This window comes from Argentina silus (assembly GCF_951799395.1).
Source record: "Argentina silus genome assembly, chromosome: X".
NCBI classification, from domain to species: Eukaryota; Metazoa; Chordata; class Actinopteri; order Argentiniformes; family Argentinidae; genus Argentina; species Argentina silus.
This window is the reverse complement of record NC_139653.1, coordinates 17,726,522-17,741,732: the sequence shown is the minus strand read 5'-3', so window position 1 is coordinate 17,741,732 and position 15,211 is coordinate 17,726,522. Positions and strand designations below refer to the sequence as shown.

General features: G+C 43.3%; 2 protein-coding genes across 2 annotated transcripts; one reads left to right on the top strand and one right to left on the bottom strand.

Moving 5' to 3' along the window:
* Positions 1-5,250: 5,250 nt before the first annotated feature.
* On the top strand, positions 5,251-8,752 carry LOC310822263 (uncharacterized protein; the record flags this gene model as incomplete). Its single annotated transcript, XM_083694610.1, has 6 exons — positions 5,251-5,344; positions 6,774-6,814; positions 6,905-6,980; positions 7,098-7,166; positions 7,569-8,533; positions 8,684-8,752. Exons 1-6 carry the CDS (start codon positions 5,299-5,301, stop codon positions 8,750-8,752), a joined length of 1,266 nt encoding a protein of 421 aa, XP_083550736.1. The 5' UTR covers positions 5,251-5,298.
* Positions 8,753-10,278: 1,526 nt separating this feature from the next.
* Positions 10,279-14,965, bottom strand: LOC310823564 (inositol-tetrakisphosphate 1-kinase-like; the record flags this gene model as incomplete). Its single annotated transcript, XM_083696441.1, has 10 exons — positions 10,279-11,332; positions 11,502-11,664; positions 11,843-11,910; positions 12,288-12,453; positions 13,000-13,040; positions 13,585-13,683; positions 13,907-14,024; positions 14,202-14,324; positions 14,747-14,771; positions 14,883-14,965. The coding sequence occupies 10 exons, from the start codon at positions 14,963-14,965 to the stop codon at positions 11,265-11,267; spliced, it is 954 nt and encodes a 317-aa protein (XP_083552567.1). The 3' UTR covers positions 10,279-11,264.
* Between the last annotated feature and the right edge of the window lie 246 nt (positions 14,966-15,211).

Below are 15,211 nucleotides of genomic sequence, written 5' to 3'. Positions count from 1 at the left end.
TTGAGGAAATTCTGTTTTAAAGAGTTTTGTTTGCGTAAGGATTATGTAGTATTTGAAAGGCATCAGTTTCCGGCTCATACAACGACTGAATCTGTTAAAATAGACAAATATGTGACAGAGCTAAGGCAGAAAAGCAAAGCCTGTGAATTTGACAGATTGGAGAGTGACATGATCAGAGACAAGATTGTGTTCAGCATAAATGACCAGCGCCTTAAGTAGAGACTTTTAAGGGAATCAGAACTCAAACTTGAGAAAGCCATAGACATCTACAGAGCTGCAGAGACAGAAAAAACACAGATTCAAGCAATGGGTGCAGCTGGTCAGGACCAAGTTCATGCAGCATACAGGAAAAAAACAAAGCAGAACAATCAGTACTGGAAAATAAGACATAAACAGACATTTCAGAGGGAGAGCACTTCACAAGGGAACACATGCAAGAAGTGTGGAAAATCTTACCAGCCACATCAATGGAGTCCAGCATATGGACTCACCTGCCAGAAGTGTAGTAAACAAAACCACTATGCAAAAGTGTGTGGGTCAGATAAAGCACATCATGGAAGGACAATACATGACATAAATCCTGATATAGACACATTGTTCATTGGGACAGTGAATGTAGACCTGCTAGTCACTAATGAAGACACATCCTGGTACACAGAGATGAACGTTGACAATGTAACTGAAGTTCAAGTTGGATACAGGTGCCGAGGCCAACGTCCTGCCACTGGAAACATTCAAGACACTGCAAGGTAAAACACAAATGTAGCCCACAAACACAATACTGGTACCTTATGGAGTAACGAGACTGAAGACAGAAAGCATAGCCACACTGCAGTGTTGGACAGCCAAAACTAAGGTCAGTCTACCGTTCTACATAACCAAGCACTCATTAACACCTATCATAGGAAGAGAAGCGTGTGAGAAGATAAAACTGGCAATGAGAGTTGAATCACTAAGTGTAAAGTCTCCAGCTACAAAAGAAGAACTGGTAGCTCAACACCCCTCAGGGTCTGGGGATGTTTCCTGGAGAGCACCACATCCATGTGAACCCAGAGGTAAGACCTATCATACATGGCTGTAGGAAAATGCCATTACTGATACAGGTTGAAGCGCCTACCTTTTGGTATCAAGTCAGCCAGCAAAGTTTTCCAGCAGCGCAACTGTGAGACATTCAGTGATGTTGAAGATGTGCATATTATTGCTGAAGACATGATAATCGCTGCCACTACAGAGCAGGACCATGCAGAGATACTGCAGAAGGTGATGGCCAGAGCAAAAGAGGTCAACATAAAATTCAACAAGGAGAAGATACAATAGAAGGTGAGCACTGTCAAGTTCATGGGTCATGTGATCACACCAGAAGGAGTGAAGACAGATGAAGGAACGATCCAAGCAGTTACAGAAATGCCGCCACCTGCTGACTAGGCAGCACTACAATGACTGCTAGGCATGACAAGATGCCTGGTCCAGTATATCCCTGGTGAAGCATCACTAAAAGCACCACTGAGAGTGCTGCGCAGCAATGGCAACATGAGCATGAGGAAACTTAAAGCAGCCCTGATAAATGCACCTGTGCCCATGTTCTTCGATCCAAAAAACAGCTCGTCATACAGGCCGACGCTTCTAAAAATGGGCTAGGAGCATGTCTCCTACAAGAGTATCGCCCAATAGCCTACGTGTCAAGAGCACTGACACGGACAGAACAGATCTATGCCCAAATAAAGAAGGAGCTCTTAGCCATAGTGTTCTCTGTAAAGAAGTTCCAAAAGTATGTATATGGTGTGAAATTTAATGTACAGTCAGATAAAAAGCCTCTTGAGAGTATTCTGAGAAAGCCACTGGTGAAATCCAGACTTCAGAGAATGCTCCTACAGCTGCAGCGGTATGATCTCAATGTGGGCTACACACCTGGAAAATAGATGCTTTTCGCTGACACACTGTCTCAAGCTATCATACAGGATCAACACACAGAGATAGATGACCTCAACATTGAGAAGGTAATCTATGCCATGGAGCTCACAGACGCCCTGAGAGCTGAAGTGCTAGAGCAGCTCAGAGAGGCAACATTGAAAGACGACATACTACGGTTACAGGAAGTAATCAGACACACAGTCACAGTAAGAAACAGAGTTATGCTTTCAGGTGACAGGACAATAATTAATGTCAGCTGCCACTTTCAGCTCTTCAAAATGACCAACCTCCTCATTGTAGACTACATGTCAAAATACCCAGAGGTATTGAACATGAAAGACAAAACGGCACATACAGTCATCAGTAAAATTAAATCAGTGTTTGCAGGAAATGGCATCCAAAAGACCTAGTGTGTGACCATATTCCATTCGCAAGCTGTGAGGTCAAGTCAAATCAAGTCTTGTTTATTTGTCATTACATTGAAGTATACAATGCAACGGAGGCAGAGCAGCTCTACAACATCAACCATCATCAACAATAGAATGTAACAAGGATAATAGATCAAATATAAACATCAACAGTAATAACATTCAATACAGTAAATATAAAATAAAATGTACAGAATTGTAGTAGCAGCAGTAAAGGTAGTAAAGTGTGGAGTTCAGAGTGCAATGTCACTGAGCAGGAGGGGGGGTGTCAGTTCAACAGTCTAATGGCCTGAGGGTAGAAGCTATTCTGAAACCTGTTGGTCCAGTACTGGATGCTTCGGTACCATCTGCCCGATAGAAGCAGAGGGAACAGGGTGTGACTGGGATGGTCCTTGATGATCTTCCTGGCTTTCCACTGTGAAGTCTCTCAGAGTAGATGGTGTGGACGGCAGGGAGCTCACGGCCCGTGATGGACTGGGCCTTTTCACCACTCTCTGCAGGGCTTTACGGTCATGAGCAGTACAGCTGCCATACCAGGCAGTGATGCAGACAGACAGGATGCTCTCAATGGTGCACCTGTAAATTGGCGAACACCTCTGATGGCTTTTCAGAGGTTGGATCTGGACTTCTTGTAGACATTTGAGTCCCCGAAGTTGAATGTGGGGGTCCATGCTTTCAGCAAGGCACAGATGTCACCGTTGATCTATGGTTTTTGGTGGGTAAATGACCATACCGTGACAGTAGGAACAATGTTCCCTATACAATGCTTGATGAACCCATTGACAGAGTCAGTGAAAACGTTGATGTTGTGAGGTTTTGAAATCATTCCAATCCACACAATCAAAACATCCCTGAAGCGTGTCCTCAGTTAGCACACTCCAGCACTGCGCAACACGCGACACTAGTGACGCTTGCTTAAGCCTCTGTAGGTCGGCAGGAGCAGAACAGAAGCGTGGTCAGATTTGCCAAAGGCAGGGCGAATCTGCGTTCTGTAACTATAACGGCAAGGAGTATAACAATGGTCAGAAATGTTACTGCCACGCGTGGGGGATGAGATGTGTTGTTGATAGCTAGGTAGGAGATTAGACAGTTTAGCCTAATTGAAGCACCCTGTCACAAAAAAGCTGCGTCAGGCTGTACCGTTTCCTGCCCGTTAATTCGAATTCTCGTGGCAGGTAGAAGGGTCTGCATTTTATTATCAAGTATTCCAGGTCGGCGGAACAGAAGGTAGACAAAGTCTCAATGTCCGTGCACCAGTTGTTATTAATCATAAACCATACACCGCCTCCCTTCTCCATACCGGAGTCCAAAGTCCTGTCCTGCCGATGTAGCGAGTAGCCATCTATAACAATGGCGGTGTTGGAAACCGCTGGAGTAAGCCAGGTCTCGGTAAAGATGAGGGCACTGCATGTTTTAATATCCCGCTGGAAAGTAATCCTTCTTCTTAGTTAATTCAGTTTGTTGTCCAGGGACTGAACATTGGCGATGAGTATACACGGGAGGGGGGACGGTTCACTCGGTGTCTTAGTCTTACCAGAATCCCTGCTCTAGTCACTCTCCTCTCAGAACCCGAGCGGGTAAACAAACAGTACAGCGGGGTCCAGTAACGGAGGGACAACGTTGCGTTGAGTGGTGATTGTTCTAAACTCCAGGAGTGTTTGTCGGTCATAGAAAATGCTAGCAGAGACGTTCTGCACGCAATAGGTAACAAATAACAACAAAATAACGTAGATTTGTAGAGTCGCTCCAATCGAGGCTGCCTTTACAGCGAAATTAGAAGTAATTATACTCTGATGTATTGAGGTGTTCTTGTTTTTGGCTTGTAACAAGTCTTGTTGTGAATTTGTGATGCTCCTTAAGTAAATATTATTAGATTGTATCTAAAGTCAAGTCTTCAAGTTGTCTGTTATACCACAATATAAGTAAATTCTCTGGTCACAAGAAACTATAACAGTCATAAAGCAGACGTGAAGTTGTCGCAAACAGTAACTTTGCAGTTCGATCTGCTCCGACCGCGTCGACCTCCGACCGTTTCATCAAATACCCGATGTTAACCAGTGATGCCGTCGAAAAGCTAATATAATACGACAGCGCGGGTGGGCGTATTTGAACTTGAGGAGTGAGTTTACCATCTCAAGTAGGTTACACATTCTCATGCTATCTGGCCACAAGATGGTGCAATACCCTGTTATTTACAATGCACATTTGGAAACGCCATCACCCTCATCCTCACCCTGTATGACCAAGAATTCTGAAATTTGGTGCATACGTCTGTCTCTTCACAAGGAACACATTTCATTGTAGCTATATTTATATTGTCTCTTTGAGCTTGTGCTGCCTTTTTAGCCAGGTCTCCCTTAGGTATTTTGACCTCAATGGGACTTCCTGGATAAGTCAAGTTTACATAAGAGAAAATAAAAATGTACCCCCAGACTGTTGGAGACTGTGTGTGTGTGTGTCTGTGTCTCTCTCTGTGTGTGTGTGTGTGTGTGTGTGTGTGTGTGTGTGTGTGTGTGTGTGCGCGCGCGCGCATGAATTACCAACTGTCAGGTGGCATCAATAATAGATGTGTTATTAATCTGCCATAGGTGATTGTGGCAACAAAAAGAACAACAGACCAACTTCTCTCTCTTTCTATTTCTCTCTTTCTCTCTCTCTCAGACACAGACAGGGCAACAGGCAGCCGTTAGTAGGTTACTGTATTGAGTATAGCTGAGTAATAGGTAACTGGCATTGTCTATTATAGCGCCGATTCAATGTGGAGGGGGCAATCCTCTCGTTGACTCAGAGCGTTATTTTTGACGCCTAGACGGAGCATCATCCGGTCTGTTCTGCATCACATAGCTCTGAGCCGTTGCAGGAGCACGCTCACGTTTTGTCGCCTGCTCCGACCCGGTCCTCGCTCGACGTGATAATAAGGTTCAGACCGTTATATTCCAAGGTTATTTCCTCAGATCCTATGGGGGTTTTAATTTTGACGGTGTTGCTTTGGACCTTCGTTGGAGGTAAGGTTGAAAATCGGAAACAAAATTGGGACGCTGTGATGATGAAATCACTGATAAATATGAGCGTATTCAATATGAGATATCGGTATAAACTCTGTAGCTCTTCATGCCACATTGTGTTTGGTTATAGTTAAAATGATTATGTTCATTTGATATGCCATGTTTCATCAGTAGGCTAGCCGAAATAAAACAGCCATAGGAAAAGATTGTGTGGAAAAAAATTTAGTCTTGTTTGGGCTCTCCCTCCGGTCGGTCACTACAGAATTGTGCGTATGCAGGCAGGCGGCTCGGCAGGATACACATTTTCTGGTTTAATGGATTATTATTTTCACAATAGGAAAAAGCTTGAGACGCTTTTGAAAAATAGAGTAGGCCTATGCTGACAGCTGACATGTCTAAAAATACAACACCCAAACTAATCGTTTGCGAATTATGTGACCCAGCACAGGTGATCGAGACTGCGCACATGCGCTTCTGTCACACCATTCACGGGGTACATAATACACCACGTTTACCTAGGTTTTATAGCAGAAACATTATATAATGTTTTAAAATCGTGTTATGTAATTCCTTGAGCACTACATATATGGCATATCAATCCAGTGTATGCTATGCTCCAATTGTTTATATTTTTGTTGGTGGCCCATTCTTCATATTTTCTGAATTAACAGGCTGAAAAGAAATTGTTTTGGTCAAAATATGTGGTATCTTAAAAGGCTACGTGTTGTGTATGCAGGAAAATATGTGTGTTGTGCAGGTAAGTTATATTTTGTACATTTATTCTTTATGGTATAAGTATAGGCCCGAGTATGCATAGCCTATGGAGTTGTCCTGTCAACTTGCTATGCATGTGCACACAAAGGGTGATGAGAGGACGGCCAAGCCAATAAACATGGGATTGCAGATTTAGGGCCGCATTGTCCCAGCTTAGGAAAAAGCACAGCCCACTGACACTGCCTTCAACATTCTGCTGCTCTCATATGCCACTATAGGCCTAATGACCCCCTGTTATTGACAACTAATGCATCTGTGCATGCAATGTGCACCAGTGGTCTGGTTATGTGTTGATACAGAAGGAAGGGTTTTAATGAGGTATAGGCAGGGATTCAGTGACTGATTTGGCAGTCCCCCCCCCCCCCCCCCCCCACACACACACACAAACTAATGCCATGGAGATTTCCTGGACGGGAGGAGAGAGTTTAAGCTCCTTTCCTGTGCCACCTGACATGTGACTCTGTTGTGCTCAATAAGGAAATAGATCCACCCACATTTAAATTAAATCACTGACAATTACAGTTAAACAATTATCAGGCTCACCTTTGAAGCATTCATCTATTCAATGTAGGTAGAAGTATGTGTTGTTTCTGTTGAAACACACAATATACAGATGTATTTTCTCTCTCTCTCTCTCTCTGTCCTTCTATTCTAGTGGGATGCCTGCCTGTATCCTCATCTCTACAAGATGCCAAGGTCAGCAAGAGGGCATTTGTCATATCATTATTATCATATGTTTTTTGAGAATGTTTCTGCTGCTAACCAATTGTGTGTGTGTGCCCTCAGGTGGCTGACTGTGTTCAGGACTCTCTACAGAGTAATGGAGGTGGGCCACAACTTGGCTGCGACAGACGGCTAACAGGTGACATGTCTTATATTGCTGCCGACAGAAAACATAGTCAGTCATGCCCTGTACTGTATGTACTCAATGTCATGTATTCAATGTCCATGTTGTTCAATGTTGTTTTGTATTGTATAGATGAGACACTGGATGCACTACAGAGACACCAAGGGCTTCTGAGGGAACTACAGGAGCTGGCTCAGGAAGGTCAGTCCAATGTTAATGTGTTCAATTAATTAATCAGTTAATTAATCAATCAATCAAATGTATTTTTATAGCGCTTACATATTTGGTTCCTTACCCTGAAATGAGTCTATAGACAATGCCACACTTTAATCAACACCTTGGGTGTGTTTATCTGGGCACTGCCACTAACCACTAATTGATAGCATTTTTAACCAGAAACTAATGGAAGTCAATGGACACTAATTTAGCTTGTTTGAAATTCCATGCACAAATCATCTCAAATTCTCTCAATGACTCGATTTAAATGAAATTACTTGATTTTTTTAATCAGGTGTTTTAGTGCTGGACTCAAGCATCATTTAGTTATATGCTTGCCCTAAAGACAGTCAATACTGACTAACAACTTCCATTTCACTCTTGCAGAGAGAGAAAGACAGAGAGATTATGAGAGGGAGAAAGAACGATACGAGATTAACCAGGCCGATGGAGAGAGCAATAGAGAGGTGAGAAATGAGGAGCAGGAAGAGACGAAGGTCATAAAAACAGACGGCAAGATACAGGGAAAAGAGGATGAGAAGGTGGAGACGGAGAGAACAATGATGGAGGAGCCCAGACTGGAGGAGGAGGAGAGCAAAATGGGGGATGAGGAGGAGCGTGCCAAAGAGCTAGAAGAGCTCCTCGCAGAGGAGATCAGGAAGAAAGGGAAGGAGGAAAAGAATGACAGGGAGTTGGAGGAACTTCTCAAGGAGCTGAAGAAGAAAAGGTATGAGTCTGCAAAGGAAAGAGAGCTCCAGCAAGGGTCCACGGCAGAGGAGGACAGGAAAAAGGAGGACGAAGAAAATGAGAAAAAGGGAGAGAGGGAGCGGCTAGAGATGCTTGAGGACTTGGAGAGGAAGCGCAGCGAGGAGAGGAAGAAGAACGAGGTAGAGCTGCTGGTGGAGAAAGAAAAAGTGGAGCGGGAGCTCAAGGAACTCCTGGAGGAACAGGACAGCATGAAGACACAAGAGAAGGAAAAAGAGAGAGAGGAAAAAGAAGAGGAACTGGAAGAGCTCCTCAAAAAGATGAAACGTGTGCAAGAGGAGGAGGAGGAGGACGAGGAGGAGAGGAAGAGAGAGAACCCTGGAGACGAGGGGAAAGTGGAGAGAGAGAGCGAGAATGATGGAGAAAGTAGAAACGAATTGGAGAAGGGGAGAAGGGAGGGAGGAAATAAGAAGGAGGAGGGGGAAGTGAAGGAGCAGAAGAGAGTGTTAGAGAAAGCAAGTGATGAGGCAACCCATCAGTTTAAGAGGGAGAGGTACAGGGAAGGGGAGAATGCGGACGAGGAGGATGACGATGAAGAGGAGGATGAGGACAATGAGGAAGATGATGCTGAGGAGGACGAAGGAGAGGTAAGTGGGTGAGGTTTCAACTGGGGATGTGATAATAGTTGGAGGTGTGCGTGCGTGCGTGCGTGTGTGTGTGTGTGTGTGTGTGTGTGTGTGTGTGTGTGTGTGTGTGTGCGTCACACACAGTCATTACTGTATCTGAACTGTTTACAGGAACTTCTGGAGATTGAGGCAGAACTGCGCAGAGTGGCTGCAGAGCTTCGGGAGCTACGAAGGGGATAAGGTCCACACTGACCCTAAACACACACACACACACACACACACACACACACACACACATACACACACACTATGCACAAACACTCATGGTGTAATCCTTCTGTTTTTCATGGGATATATGTTCCTGTAATTGCAATTTGGCACAGACATAGAGTATATGAAGAGTTTTGTTGCAAAACGCTATATCCACCATTAAAAAAAATTAACTTTCTCTTGCTGTCATGATTGCTGTCATGACATAAAAACCCTTTATACATTTGAAAGCAATAGCTATTCTTTGCTTACATAAAAAATATATTCTTGAAGCTGTGATCAATCTTGATTATGTAGATTTGGTATTATAAATGTACCGTCAAAACAAACTGCAAATGGATATATAGCTTTTTGGAATACATATGCACTCTTCTAACCCTTCTTCCTATGTTCAGAGATAAAAAGCTCTTCATATGTCAGACTCAGATGTCAGGCTTTACAGTTTAAGTGTTCAAGGGGAACAAATGACACCAATCAGATCTGGGTTTAATACCATTGTTCAATTCCTGAAACAACCTTTCGTGCTTGTATTGAGGTGTGCTTGATAACTTGGAGTTTGCACTTTTGGGACTATTCCATTGCACCAGGCAAACCAAGCGCAGCTCAGTTTGAAAGTATTTTACATTATTATTACCCAGGTCTGATTCCAATATATAACATTAATTAATTTGGATCCAAAGCATTTTCATTGATTTAATTTTAGAAAAATGTGCTTGCCATGGTGACAGAAATAGAATCTTGTGTGCAATATAGAGATCATTTGTTTTGCCCCTTTTGCTCTTTTTAATGCAGTAAACCATACAATACATCCCATGATGATATAAGATATTTCCAGGTGGGAAAAAGGGTATTATTGTGCAATAATCAAAAATATGTTATTGTTACTAAAGTGTGTAACCTGTTACTTGTTATTGAGACTGTTACTGCAAGGAATGTATTGCTGATATTATGACATTTTTTATTTGTATTATTTCCATATGTTCATCAAAATGTGAGGATTGTGTATCTGGCTCATGCACTGTTAATATCAGACTGTTAAATGAAAACTGGGGTGACACACAGAAAGGGGTTGTGGCCATGCAAACTTTAACACTGGTCAATGATAACAAGAAGGGCCAGGAGGTTTTCCTTAAAATGAAAAACTTCTGGCTCTTGTAATAGCCTACAGCTAGGAACTAGGCTATAACTTTGCTATAACTAGGGTCCAGAGCTGTGGGTCCTAGTAATAAGACAAGCAGGGGCTGTTCCTAGGTTTGTGACAAAAGAGTCAGTTTGGCATGTTTATGTAGTTTCTACAGGTTGTTACACCTTACTGCTGTGGCACCCTAGGTTTTCACCCAGCTTTGCACTCTATTCTTAACCAGCCATGGAAGACAAGAGTGAGAGAGGAGAAGATACTAAGCCATTTATTGTATTTGTTAATGATAATAATGAAGACTGTTCTGAAACTTTTTAATTTGAAAAGAGTTAATGTTATTTCTACTTGTAAATAAGGAAGTTGCTACTGTATTGGCGTCTAGGCTTAGCTTTAACACTACTGTCAAATACACATATGTACTCTCCCTTCAGAGGTCCCAGGTTTGCCTCCCGGGTCCAGCATTCTGCTCTGTCATCCCTTTCGTTCATATCCCCTGTTATTACCTAGCTTCTCAATAATTGGCAAGTATGTATTATGTATGCGTCAGAATTATGTATTTTAATATAAAAATGCAGTTTTAAGTATAATCACAGTTTTTCTATCTAAGACTGATTTAGGGAAGATGTGAACACTGGTAACAGAGGTAGTGTATTTACCCATTTAAACACTTATCTGCACTATGTAAGGAGATAGGTCCTCACTAGTGTTTACTTTACCGAAGAATGTATAACTTTACAACATTCAAACATTTTCATATATTTACATACATATATTAACCAGCAAGGGGTTGGATAAAATGTCAAAGGGGGGATATTATAACAGGACCTTCAAGGTGTGACAAATGAAGGGACAACAACATTTATACTGGCCAATCAGAGTCCTATACTTGTGCCTGGTGTCTCTTCAATGCTGCCTGTCAATCAATAACAGCACGGTGTACGATACTACTCAATCCCTGTCTGTCTGTTTTTAGTAAGCTCTTGAATAATTCATTACTTTAATTGACTACAGTGCATGTTTATATGGAAGAAATTCCAACATGTATTCAACTGCAAGGAGATTTGCTGTTGATTCTGCCTAGAGGGCTGAGGGGGCAGGGTAAGTTGCTGCCTGGGGGACTGAGGGAGCAGGGTAAGTTGCTGCCTGGGGGGCTGAGGGGGCAGGGTAAGTTGCTGCCTGGGGGACTGAGGGAGCAGGGTAAGTTGCTGCCTGGGGGACTGAGGGAGCAGGGTAAGTTGCTGCCTGGGGGACTGAGGGAGCAGGGTAAGTTGCTGCCTGGGGGACTGAGGGAGCAGGGTAAGTTGCTGCCTGGGGGACTGAGGGGGCAGGGTAACATGTCACCTGTCAGGTTGCCAACACTGACTCGATATGACTGAGGAGTGAGGACAAGAACTGGGGCACTCCCTCGTAGCCTGGGGAATAACAAGAGGGATGGTTGATATTAGATAGGAAAAAGAGTGAGACAGTAAGACATACTGTTAAAAAGAGAGAAAGCAAGTGGAGATGAGAAAAAGACAGAAGCAAACTTAGTAAGTACTGTATTGTAAGTACTGTATGGATGGAGACAAAATAACCACTGACCTGGAAAGATGTTGATGTCTATGATGGTGAGGGTGTGTGTGTGGATATTTACGATGACGTCAACCCCAAACAGAGCCATGCCCAGCTCTGCTCTCAGCTCCCTCACAAGCGCCATCATAGCTTCAGCACTGGGCGGTGGCAGCCAGGGCATCTTCTCATCCAACTGGGGAGCAGCATTGGGTCACCCTTTATATTACTGTCGGTATTACTGTGCTTAGTGCAGGGCATAGTACACTGTATCAGTTAGAAATTCCTCTCAGTGAATTAATGTCCGATTGAGCTGAATTAAGTATCAGAGTGGAAACACCATGATAACATTGACATGATTGGACTATACTAACCGCAGTCAGGTGGGAGCAGGACTCTGGCTTTGACACCTCATGGCTGTTGAAGAAGATTGTCTCCCTGTCTGGAGTCACACAAAACACCACAGACATCAGGAAGAACTCTGACTGCAACAGGTACATGATATACAAACAGGAATCAGACCTGGGTCAAATAGTATTTCACTTAGTGTGCTGGATTTAGCTTTTCTGGGAATAGTCTTAAAAGTGCAAGCTCTTCCCATCTGGCATATCGGGAAAGCAAGAATGCACCTGAAATAACACCAACAGCAAAAACCTTCTACAGTATCAATGTCTTGATGAAAGAGAGCAACCAGGGGAGAGGGGGTGAAGATGCTTCTCTCTATTGGAGCAGTTTGCGACTGATTTTTAGTGGGTAAAACTAATTTCCTGTCTTGCCCTAGACTAGAGAGGAGATGAGGGTGTGTCCACAACAACTTACCACAAGGCCCTGAGGGGAAGTTCTTCAGCGAGGGTCTCTCCACAGTGAAGTGGGCTTCTCCCACCACAAACACCTTGTGCAGCACTGCACCATGGTTGACGAAACTCTGTAGTACACAGGGGGGCTGTGCGTCAAACAGTCCAGATGCACTGAAGATCAGAGACATCTACGGAGAGAGAGCAGGGATGCAAAACTACTGCTTGAAGGTTTAGGTGTTTGGGTCACTGCATCTGTTCTGTATAAAGCATCTGTTCTGTATAAAAGAAATCCAATCTTATTGATTGATTGATTGATTGATTGATTGATTGATTGATTGATTGACTAATCACTAATGGCCAAACGGGACAGAGCGATGGACGACTAAGTGAAAACCAAAGACATCTTCATAAAGAGCAGTGTCACTTTATATAGAGCCACAAACACAGGGACATTGTGCACCAACTATACAAAAAAAAACACAACAGATGAACTTGAGCTACAGTATAGAAAGAGAGGGAATAGGAATGCTGAGAAACACACACCAAACACCCAATTCTGTTTTCCCTCCTCCTGCCCTAAATGTGCAATTTCACTCTGCCTTATGAACTGAATAAGAAACAACTGGTTTGAGACACAAATCCAATGCCATTGAGTCCCTGAGGAGAAGTGAATAAGAATGCACTCTTGGGGAAAGAGGGAGAAATGGTAATTAGGTATACTGACGTCCTCTCACCTCATGGGAGCGCGATCCATGAGCCACCCTAGTTTTACAGACTGTGGAGCAAGAGGAATAAAGGTGAGTGGATGGAAAAGAGCAAAGTAAAATGCAACCTTAAGGCCCAACCCAGTCAAAATTGTGATTTCCATCTAATCAAATCATATTTTGGCAGTGTCAGTTAAAGATATCATCACCCAAGTGTAAGTCATTTTCCATTAATTTGTATCATAAATGGCAGAATAAAAGACTTTAATAAAGACTGTCAGACATGACAGTTTAGACTGAATACCCATAGCATACCCATAGCAACCAATAGAAGGTGCATTTGATTTATTAAATTAGCTGATTAAATTCCTCTTTATGACAAAGAGGAAGTACCCTACAATTGATTACTGGGGAATGGCAACAACACACATATTTCAACAAATAAAGCCTTTGATTAGTTAAATCAGGCATGTAAGTGCCTAGCTGGAACAAAAATGTGCACACCCTGTGGGTCCCCTAGATATGGATTGGGATACACTGCTATAACGCCTGCTAACAGCCGCCCTATTCATAGAACATATCAAATAATAGCACATTATTCAGTGTCTCACTGACTCAGAGGGAAGCTGAGGCCCCTGCTCTCTACTGCCCCCTGGATGGCTGACAGGTCACTGGTGCTGATCTCCAGGTAGGGCGGGCTGCAGATGCACCAGTCTACAGGAGGGGTGGGGGAGGGTAGACTGGGGTCAACACACAGTATTAATTGTCTTTCAACTGCTTCAGGTGCACTTGATTTAGCTTGCTTCGAGTAATTATTGAACCAATGGATTAGTCCGTCAAGTGTCGGACTTAAGTTATTGAAAGAAAAATACTATATCAACCATGGTCTGGGGAGAGAATGAGAGCTTGGTTTTGAGGAAGGGAATAACAAAGCTACCTCTAAGGGAATTGTTAAGCTTGTTCATGATGCGATAGGAGGCAAAACGATCCAGTAGCTGGGTCATAGCTGGGAGGGGGTCCAGAAGAACCATACGGGGATGTGCAGACACATAGCTCTGAAACACACAAACCAGAGCTCTATATACACTATATACTCTCTCTCTCTCTCTCTCTCTCTCTCTCTCTCTCTCACACACACACACACACACACACACACACACACACACACATACACACACAAGCAGTGGCAATATCGCTCTGTTACTAACACATACACTTTGTTAATCACATACTTCGAAGTTGGTGAGAAGCTGCTGTGATTGGCTGTCATGCTCGGCTTCGACAATGACATCAGAGAGCTTGTGCACAATGATATCAAAGGGTCCTTGAGACGCCAATGGCTGACTGAGATCTATCTGGAACAGTAGAGAGTACTGACATTCAAATGTAATGCAATGAGCACTTCTAGGACCAAAGCCCCATGTTATTATTAGCTGTCTTGTTTTGACAGAACAACACAGGTGACTGCAGGTGGCAGTGACAGAAATGACTGGGATGTCAGACATGTGCAACTGACACTGTGACATCAGATGCTGAGTTGATGGAATATTGAAATAAAACATGTCAAGAAAAAAGTACTTAGAGCAGAGGAAAAGGTAACTGATATTCAGGCTACTTTGTGTACAGTAGTGCCACTGATGAGGTTTTTTGCAAAGTGCAAACACACACACATGCAAACACACACATAATGATTTAATTGCACCCATCACTTCGAATGCCAGTCTAAACACAGCTCAATTAGTATTAACACATTACTACTGCTTGAAAATAAACTTACCTCAACCACCTCAACACCATGGCTCCTAGGGATTGAATAGTTACAGTAATTACTGATCGTTCTGATGAGTGTGCATGCATGTGCCCAACAGTCACACTGTATTAGGAATAAAGTACACAGTAAGGTTGCAACTTACGCACAGAGCTCAGAAAAGGCAACCAGATTCATTCTTCTCCGTTTCTTATCGCTCAGACAGAAGCCCACCCTGCGCCCAGACATTTGGACAGTCAGAGGGGGATATGAACTACTCTAGAGAGAGAGAGAGAGAGAGAGAGAGAGAGAGAGAGAGAGAGAGAGAGAGAGAGAGAGAGAGAGAGAGAAAGAGAGAGAGAGAAAGAGAGAGGGGGGGTAGGGTGGAGGGAGGGAGGGAGGGAGAGAGAGAGAAAGAGGGACGGACAGAGAGCCTTTCACTCTAAATATCATCACATTAATTAAAACCTACAGCTCTGACATAATAAACGATAT